At 44.6% G+C, this 10,423-nt stretch overlaps 1 protein-coding gene across 1 annotated transcript in view; it reads right to left on the bottom strand.

Annotated features, from left to right (window-relative positions):
* Positions 1 to 8,171, bottom strand: part of LOC139381910 (transcription elongation regulator 1 like) — a 230,340-nt gene extending 222,169 nt beyond the window's left edge. Inside the window, exons 1-3 of the mRNA XM_071125768.1 lie at positions 7,800 to 8,171; positions 4,267 to 4,413; positions 1,320 to 1,590 (exon numbers count right to left, since the gene is read on the bottom strand). Coding sequence (XP_070981869.1) covers positions 1,320 to 1,590; positions 4,267 to 4,413; positions 7,800 to 8,117 — 736 coding nt within the window. The 5' untranslated portion in view covers positions 8,118 to 8,171. The remainder of the gene's footprint in view (positions 1 to 1,319; positions 1,591 to 4,266; positions 4,414 to 7,799) is intronic.
* Between the last annotated feature and the right edge of the window lie 2,252 nt (positions 8,172 to 10,423).

Genomic DNA, 10,423 nt, shown 5'->3' on the forward strand with positions numbered 1-10,423 from the left:
TGGGTTAACTGCCTTGTTCAGGGGAACAGTGGGTTAACTGCCTTGCTCAGGGGAACAGTGGGTTAACGGCCTTGCTCAGGGGAACAGTGGGTTAACTGCCTTGTTCAGGGGAACAGTGGGTTAACGGCCTTGTTCAGGGGAACAGTAACTGCCTTGCTCAGGGGAACAGTGGGTTAACGGCCTTGCTCAGGCGCGGAACAACAGATTTTTACCTTGTCATACATGACTTTCCTCACACAGTACTATACCTGGACACTATAACGTCCAGCACTAAGGCTTCGTCCCAAATCGAACACTATTCCCTATATAGTGCACTAGAGTCGTAAGGACCCTGGTTATAAGGAGTGCATTAAAAGCAGCATGGTGCCATTTGGGAAGTATCCACATTTCCCAGGTGCAACACAGCCTGGTTCAGCTCAGTGTGAGGTTAGTGTTCTCCTTTAAACTCCTGATTCAGACAAACAACAAGAATAAACATCTCAGTCATTCCTCAGTCATGGTTTGTTCTCCAACGTTCCCACCTTTTTCAGCTTGTTTCGTCAGGTCACCAAGTGCCCTTGTCGCAGACCAGTCCGAGTCCCAAGTGGCTCCCTGTTTCCCTATATAAGCGCACTACTTTTGACCAAGGTCATTTAGTTAATAGGGAATAGAGTCTCCATGCCTACCTAATACATGCTCTGAGTATCCAGAAGAAGTGCACTATATAGGGAACAGGGTGCCATTTGATAGTCAACCTATATGTCAGTGTTTAGCATCACCATACTAGTTTTATCTGCGGAATAAACCCCTCTGGAATCTTCCGTCAGAGAAGCAGGAGAACGCTGCTACCCACTGACTGGTAAACGGTTCCACTTCAGCAGCCCTGAAACCAATGTATCTGAAACCAACGTATCTGAAACCAATTGTGTTTAATGAGGTTCCTGTTCACGCATGCCTCTTCCCAACCCAACTCCCCTCCTACACACTCACAGATGGTACGGCTCCTCGTAAAGTTTTAACAAGTAGCGTAAAATGCAGATTGACAGTGGATGCATCCCAAATTTCCACCCTATTCCCTATGTGTAGTGCCATAGGGACCTGGTCAAAAGTAGTGCACTATATAGAGAATAGGGTGCCATTTGGGACACGGTGGGAGTACTGCTGCTATCTCTCCAGTCTGTTTAAAAAGAGGGGATTAAACTTTGGGATCAGAAAACTTATTAAAGATGATAACCATTATGAGGAGAACAGCTGATAGATGGGGCTGTGGCTGAGAGGAGGCAGCAGACAGGCTTGTAAAGTACGGAGCAGGTCGCTAGGTAAAACAACCCTCCACTAACCTGATATACGTCTGGGTGACATGAGGAGAGAGTTGAGACTCCTGGAGGCAGCAGGTCTGGGTGACATGAGGAGAGAGTTGAGACTCCTGGAGGCAGCAGGTCTGGGTGACATGAGGAGAGAGTTGAGACTCCTGGAGGCAGTAGCTGGCCTAGATATGCTCATTGCCATTTGATTTGTCATCAACAATGGTTTTTCGTGCCGCTGGAAGATTCCTATTTCCTCCGGAGTAAGCCAGGTGTTCTCCAGAGCCAGAGTGTTGTTCAAGTATGCCTAGAGACACAAGGGAGGCAGGAGCGTCAGGTACACATAGCAAAACAAAGACAGAGGCAAGTTCTTGTTCAGATAAACCTACAAACACAGAGACAAGTTGTTGATCAGATAAACCTAGAGACAGAGAGACAAGTTGTTGATTAGGTAAACCTAGAGACAGAGAGACAAGTTGTTGATTAGGTAAACCTAGAGACAGAGAGACAAGTTGTTGATCAGGTAAACCTAGAGACAGAGAGACAAGTTGTTGATCAGGTAAACCTAGAGACATAGAGAAGCAAGAGTTTTCAGGTAAACTGGACCTTTATATCTGTTTATACCCTCTAAACATATTTCCTGAGGTAGACACACAGAGTTAAGGAAGAGTGTCTGCGAAAATCTAGAGACACAGAGAGTCACGATGTTGTTCAGGACAGCTGTTGTAAATCTTGAAACACAGAGATGACAGGCAATTCCACAATCATGGAAAGAAAACAAGGGCCTTATACAGAGACCCTCTTCAAATTGACCTGTCCTTGACCATTACGGGGCGGCAGGTAGCCTAGTGGTTAGAGTGTTGGGCCAGTAACCGAAAGGTTGCTAGATCAAATCCCCGAGCTGCCAAGCCATCTGTTGTTCTGCCTCTGAACAAGGCAGTTAACCCACAGTTCATATGCTGTCATTGTTAATAATAATGGGTTCTTAACTGACTTGCCAACTTAAATAAAGGTTAAATAATACAATATAGTGATTACAGAGTCAACTGTCCTTAACCATTACAGGGTGAACTGTTCAGTGATAACTGTCTGTAATCATTACAGTGTAATCATTAACCATTACAGTGTGAACTGTTCAGTGATAACTGTCTGTAATCATTACAGTGTAATCATTAACCATTACAGGGATTACAGTGTGAACTGTTCAGTGATAACTGTCTGTAATCATACAGTGTTAACTGTTCAGTGATAACGGTCTGTAATAATTACAGTGATAACTGTCTGTAGTCATTACAGTGATAACTGTCTGTAATCATTACAGTGATAACTGTCTGTAATCATTACAGTGATAACTGCCTGTAGTCATTACAGTGATAACTGTCCTTAACCATTACAGTGATAACTGTACAATGACAGATACAGCAGGGATTACAGTGAGTCTATCTGTGACAGATACAGCAGGGATTACAGTGAGTCTATCTGTGACAGATACAGCAGGGATTACAGTGAGTCTGGCTGTGACAGATACAGCAGGGATTACAGTGAGTCTATCTGTGACATATACGACAGTGAGTCTATCTGTGACAGATACGAAAGTGAGTCTATCTGTGACAGATACAGCAGGGATTACAGTGAGTCTATCTGTGACAGACACAGCAGGGATTACAGTGAGTCTATCTGTGACAGATACAGCAGGGATTACAGTGAGTCTATCTGTGACAGATACGGCAGTGAGTCTATCTGTGACAGACACAGCAGGGATTACAGTGAGTCTATCTGTGACAGATACAGCAGGGATTACAGTGAGTCTATCTGTGACAGATACAGCAGGGATTACATTGAGTCTATCTGTGACAGACACAGCAGGGATTACAGTGAGTCTATCTGTGACAGATACGACAGTGAGTCTATCTGTGACAGATACAGCAGGGATTACAGTGAGTCTGTCTGTGACAGACACAGCAGGGATTACAGTGAGTCTATCTGTGACAGATACAGCAGGGATTACAGTGAGTCTATCTGTGACAGATACGGGAGTGAGTCTATCTGTGAAAGACACAGCAGGGATTACAGTGAGTCTATCTGTGACAGATACAGCAGGGATTACAGTGAGTCTATCTGTGACAGATACGGGAGTGAGTCTATCTGTGAAAGTCACAGCAGGGATTACAGTGAGTCTGTCTGTGACAGATACAGCAGGGATTACATTGAGTCTATCTGTGACAGACACAGCAGGGATTACAGTGAGTCTATCTGTGACAGACACAGCAGGGATTACAGTGAGTCTGTCTGTGACAGATACAGCCGGGATTACAGTGAGTCTATCTGTGACAGATACAGCCGGGATTACAGTGAGTCTGTCTGTGACAGATACAGCCGGGATTACAGTGAGTCTATCTGTGACAGATACGGCAGTGAGTCTATCTGTGACAGATACAGCAGGGATTACATTGAGTCTATCTGTGACAGACACAGCAGGGATTACAGTGAGTCTATCTGTGACAGATACGACAGTGAGTCTATCTGTGACAGATACAGCAGGGATTACAGTGAGTCTATCTGTGACAGACACAGCAGGGATTACAGTGAGTCTATCTGTGACAGATACAGCAGGGATTACAGTGAGTCTATCTGTGACAGATACGGCAGTGAGTCTATCTGTGACAGACACAGCAGGGATTACAGTGAGTCTATCTGTGACAGATACAGCAGGGATTACAGTGAGTCTATCTGTGACAGATACAGCATGGATTACAGTGAGTCTATCTGTGACAGATACAGCAGGGATTACAGTGAGTCTATCTGTGACAGACACAGCAGGGATTACAGTGAGTCTATCTGTGACAGATACAGCTGAAGTCTGAGACCCTGTATGCAGATCAAATGGCACCCTATGCACTACTTGTGACCAGGGCCCATAGGACTCTATATAGGGAGTAGGGTGCCATTTGCGACTCAGGCCAGGTTCCAGTGGTTTGTCTACCTTGTAGTCAGGGACCTGTTTCTCCACCCATCCTTTGCCACAGTGAGGAGGCAGCACTGAGCGGTGCAGATGGGGAAACACAGGGACCAGCTCCAGGTTGGCCGAAGGCTGAAATCTCAGCACGTGGTGTGGAGATGGCAGCTCCCACTGAGAGGAAATGAAACATATTAGAGGACAGGAAATACACAGCATTCAGGTTTAGAGATCTCATTGGATGATTCAAACTTTGTTTCTGGAAGTAGCTTGAATTGCTTGTGGCAGGGGATGTTGGTGTCTTAACAAGATGCTAACAAGCACTACCTCATTAAAGAATATAAACTAACAAGATGCTAACAAGCACTACTTCATTAAATAAGATAAACTAACAAGATGTCAACAAGCACTACCTCATTAAAGAAGATAAACTAACAAGATGCAAACAAGCACTACCTCATTAAAGAAGATAAACTAACAAGATGTCAACAAGCACTACCTCATTAAAGAAGATAAACTAACAAGATGCAAACAAGCACTACCTCATTAAAGAATATAAACTAACAAGATGCTAACAAGCACTACCTCATTAAAGAAGATAAACTAACAAGATGCAAACAAGCACTACCTCATTAAAGAAGATAAACTAACAAGATGCTAACAAGCACTACCTCATTAAAGAATATAAACTAACAAGATGCTAACAAGCACTACCTCATTAAAGAAGATAAACTAACAAGATGTCAACAAGCACTACCTCATTAAAGAAGATAAACTAACAAGATGTCAACAAGCACTACCTCATTAAAGAAGATAAACTAACAAGATGCAAACAAGCACTACCTCATTAAAGAAGATAAACTCCTGGATTTTTTAAAAATCCTTCACTATACAAAACTGAAAACTCTCTAACCCATATAAACTTCACTGTTCCATGTCATGGATGATGAACGCTAGTTGGTAGGATGGCATGGTGGACAATTAACTATAGTTGGTAGGATGGTATGGTGGACAATGAACTGTAGTTGGTAGGATGGTATGGTGGACAATGAACTGTAGTTGGTAGGATGGTATGGTGGACAATGAACTGTAGTTGGTAGGATGGTTAGGTGGACAATTAACTGTAGTTGGTAGGATGGTATGGTGGACAATTAACTGTAGTTGGTAGGATGGTATGGTGGACAATGAACTGTAGTTGGTAGGATGGTATGGTGGACAATTAACTGTAGTTGGTAGGATGGTATGGTGGACAATGAACTGTAGTTGGTAGGATGGTATGGTGGACAATTAACTGTAGTTGGTAGGATGGTATGGTGGACAATGAACTGTATTTGGTAGGATGGTATGGTGGACAATGAACTGTAGTTGGTAGGATGGTAAGGTGGACAATGAACTGTAGTTGGTAGGATGGCAAGGGGGATGATGAATTGTTGTTGGTAGGATGGCAAGGGGGATGATGAATTGTTGTTGGTAGAATGGCAAGGGGGATGATGAATTGTTGTTGGTAGAATGGCAAGGGGGATGATGAATTGTTGTTGGTAGGATGGCATGGGGGATGATGAATTGTAGTTGGTAGAATGGCAAGGGGGATGATGAATTGTTGTTGGTAGGATGGCAAGGGGGATGATGAATTGTTGTTGGTAGAATGGCAAGGGGGATGATGAATTGTTGTTGGTAGGATGGCATGGGGGATGATGAATTGTAGTTGGTAGGATGGCATGGGGGATGATGAACTGTAGTTGGTAGGATGGCACGGTGGATGATGAACTATAGTTGGTAAGATGGCACGGTGGATGATGAGCTATAGTTGGTAGGATGGCACGGTGGATGATGAATTGTTGTTGGTAGGATGGCACATTGGATGATGAACTATAGTTGGTAGGATGGCACAGTGGATGATGAATTGTAGTTGGTATTGTAGTTGGTAGGATGGCACAGTGGATGATGAACTATAGTTGGTAGGATGGCACAGTGGATGATGAGCTATAGTTGGTAGGATGGCACGGTGGATGATGAACTATAGTTGGTAGGATGGCACAGTGGATAAATTAGAGTCATATAGAACTAGGTAAGGGCTTGCAAACAGAACAGAACATAGCCTACTGTCTGCCCCTGACAAGCCTTTCAAATGTGTATAACAATAATGCACAACTTCATTCTGGGGCTCCTCAGAATCCTTCACGATGGAAGAGCGTAATAAAAGCGTCATTTTCCGAGCATAGAGTTATGGATCTAGTCTCCACCAATCTACTCAGTCTTAGCCCTCTATCCATGGTTCCGGACAGACAGAAGACATTGGTCTCTCTCTGTGAGACACGCTGACTCGTCCCACTAACCGCCACATTAAAAATCAATCACAAGCTTCTTCTGAAAAAGCTTTGCATTGCAAACATATCACATCAAACACCTGCTGTGTCTGTTGCTGCGTTCATTCTCCTTTCCTCTCCTCTTCTTCTTCTCCATGCCACTAATAGTAAGTGCCTTCTACAGTCTCCTCCCTATGAATGGTGGTTAACGGTGTGAAAAAGCCAAGGGCGACATCAGTGCCAATATGCCTGACCTGTCTTGATCAAGTCCGCTCTCTGCTCTCCTCAGATGAAATGTCACGCTGTGTTTGTCTGTGTGAGCGGCATCAGAGGACCAGGAGGAAGAATGTGCTCTGATCATCAGGATGTAAAGAAGACACTAAAGCACCGCTGTTGCAATCAGAGACCCACTGCAGTCACACTACATTACAGGCCACTCAGGGCATGCATATGGAAATACTTATTTTCCACCATAATTTGCAAATAAATTCATAAAAAATCCTACAATGTGATTTTCTGGATTTTTTTTCTCATGTTGTCTGTCATAGTTGAAGTGTACCTATGATGAAAATTACAGGCCTCTCTCATCTTTTTAAGTGGGAGAACTTGCACAATTCGTGGCTGACTAAATACTTTTTTGCCCCACTGTACATATGGAAATACACTTGACATTGTGCTACATGGTTCAGTTTCCATTAGGAAGGAACAACATCCATCTGTCGCTCAGTTGGTAGAGTGTGGTGTTTGCAATGTCAGGATTGTGGTGTTTGATTCCTGGGACCACCCATGCATTATAAAAAAATTAAATAAAATGTATGCGCAAATGACAGGAAGTGGCTTTGAATAACAGCGTGTGCTAAATGGCTCATTTCTATTACACATAACCACTAGGGCATGGAGTTGATAATGTCCAAACAACTATTTCATTCGTCAGCAACATAGAAAAACTCCCCAGCTGAAGTGGTAATGCAATCACTCTGAAATCTGTATGCAGAGAGTAACAACACGGACGTGGGGCTGTACGGACCAGTTTTCATCAGACTAACTAGACCAACCCAGGGCACGTGTGTGTCCGTTCGTGCGTACATGTGTGCCTGCCTATGTCTACGAGTGCAGGTGAGTGTCTGTCTCTCTGTGAGTGTAATCCCCTATCAGTGTGTACATGAATGTTGCTCAGGTTTATAGCAAACACTATTTATCATTCATTATAACCAGAATTCTGAAAATATCCAGTTTTATCTGATAGCAACCTACCTGCACGTTCTGCAGGGGAAACTGACTGATGCCAGGGTTAGCTGCTGTGTGTGTCGGTATCCTGGCCAGAGGCAGGAAGGGATCACAGGACAGCTGCCAGCTGGAGACGGCTTGGAGCAACGGAGGAGGGTGGTGATGGGAGAGCAGGAAGGGGTGGTGATGGTGTGGCGCGGCAATGGGGGCTGTATTGGCACCCAGCCGGCAGAGCCCCGAGGCAGCAGCAGAACCAGGGCCAGGGAGCATCCACAGCCATGGAGAGGCATCTCTCTCTATCTGCCACAGCTGTGGCTGAGCCTTCAGTCGCCCCACAGGGATCATCCCCACATTCTAGACCACCACACAACACCTGGAAAGGCTGGGAGGGACCCTAGACTTCAGAGAGGACATTGTTTCATTATTATCAAGCAGGTTGATAAAGGATAAAGGATGGGAGACCTGGTGAGAGGCACCTGCACATACTCACACACACACTCACTCACACACCCACTCACACTCACACACCCACTCACTCACACACAAGAAGCTAGGCATTCACACACACACACACAAGCAGCTAGGCAGTCACACACACACACACAAGCAGCTAGGCAGTCACTCACTCTCACACACACACACACACACACACACACAAGCAGCTAGGCAGTCACTCACACACACACACAAGCAGCTAGGCAGTCACTCACTCACACACACTCACACACACAAGCAGCTAGGTAGTCACTCACTCTCACACACACACAAGCAGCTAGGCAGTCACACACACACACACACAAGCAGCTAGGCAGTCACTCACTCTCACACACACACACACACACACACACACAAGCAGCTAGGCAGTCACTCACACACACAAACAGCTAGGCAGTCACTCACTCACACACACAAGTAGCTAGACAGTCACTCACACACACACACAAGCAGCTAGGCAGTCACTCACACACACACACAAGCAGCTAGGCAGTCACACACACACACAAGCAGCTAGGCAGTCACACACACACACAAGCAGCTAGGCAGTCACACACACAAGCAGCTAGGCAGTCACGCACACACACAAGCAGCCAGGCAGTCACACACACACACACAAGCAGCTAGGCAGACACACCACTCACTGGAAATACTCTACACAACAAGTAATTACAGCACTTGTAGGTATTGATTTAGTGAGGTACAATGCAGTATCACTCATAACTGTACATGTAGTTAGAGGGGCCGATGGATGAAAACAAGAAATATAAAGAAACATCATGATAAATGACTTATGGCAGATGGTCACGATGCAGGCAGCCCATGCACACATTTATTCCATGCATGGTCGGCGGGGTGATCGGAAGAGGGATAAAATAACAACAATTAGCAGGTGTTCTAGAATACCTTAAACGGGGTTCTATCGGGTTTTATGGAGAGCGCATTCCAGAGGCGGTTATTGAGCTGCGAGGAGAATGTGAAAAGTATTACATCCAAAAGGTGCACAATTATTGAACACTGAGACACATACACGTTTCGGACTATGAAAGACGCCTAATAAAGTATAATGCGCATTTGCACTCTGAATTAGGATTACGCTTAATATTCAGGTTTTCAAACCTCTTCTCTGGGACCCTCAAACGAACTAGCTCACCTGATTCATCTGTTCCAAGGGCTTGATGATTAATTGACAAGTTAAATCAGGTATGCTAGCTGTGTAATCGTTCAAATAATTGGAACGGCTGGGGTTCACCCAGAAGATGTTTGAAACCCCCCCCCCTCCCGGTCTAATAGACGTACCGTTTTTTTCAAGAAGGAAAAATGTGCTTGATCGATTCCCACATCTGTTAATTTACATATTCTACTGTAAGGGAAGGCTACCAAGACAACGGAGACCAGCTGGCAAGTTTATCAAATAAGCATACAACTTGGAGATGCATGTTGGTAAAGTCCTTGTAAATTGTGTAATATCTGCGTTAAAATATAAATCAATAAGAACACACGGGAATTAGTTGTCTCCCTTGTTCCGCACCAGATGGACCTTGTCAATGAGAGGTAGCCTATCACTCCAAATTAAATAAGAATAACAATGCGTTTAGTTTGACATTCAAATATGGGAATGAATGGGGCACAATTGAAGTTTGGATGGAAAGTTAATTTAAAAATCAGTCTTCACATTGGATCAGATATCCTCCACCTCACCTATAATGCGTTGTGGGCTATCAATCCCTTCAGTTGTCCACTATTAACATCGCTCGTCCATAATTTATGGATTAATTTTCCGTTGGTAATTTCAATCCAAAAATGACTACGCTGTTTATCCTATCCAAATATCCAAAACATGCAGCCTTGTCGCCAGGTAGGCTACAGTATAGCCAGCATACAATGGAGGAACTGAGGACACTCGTTCGTTCATGAAGCGCAGGGCATCTTCAAACCGTGACGGTTGGTTGGTGAGTGATGGTTTGTCAGAAAAGAGAGAGAGGAGCTCGAGCCCAATGGAGATCTTCTATTTGCTGTCACGGATAATCTCTTCTCACCCTGATACCGTTTCAGCCTCTTCCCCGCCGAACGTCACCCCTAACGCAACACCGCACCGCGCAGAGCCACGGTTTACTCCACTCACTTCTCCCCAATCAAGTCATAGGGAATAGGTT

The sequence above is a fragment of the Oncorhynchus clarkii genome, chromosome 23 (genome assembly GCF_045791955.1).
Source record: "Oncorhynchus clarkii lewisi isolate Uvic-CL-2024 chromosome 23, UVic_Ocla_1.0, whole genome shotgun sequence".
NCBI classification, from domain to species: domain Eukaryota; kingdom Metazoa; phylum Chordata; class Actinopteri; order Salmoniformes; family Salmonidae; genus Oncorhynchus; species Oncorhynchus clarkii.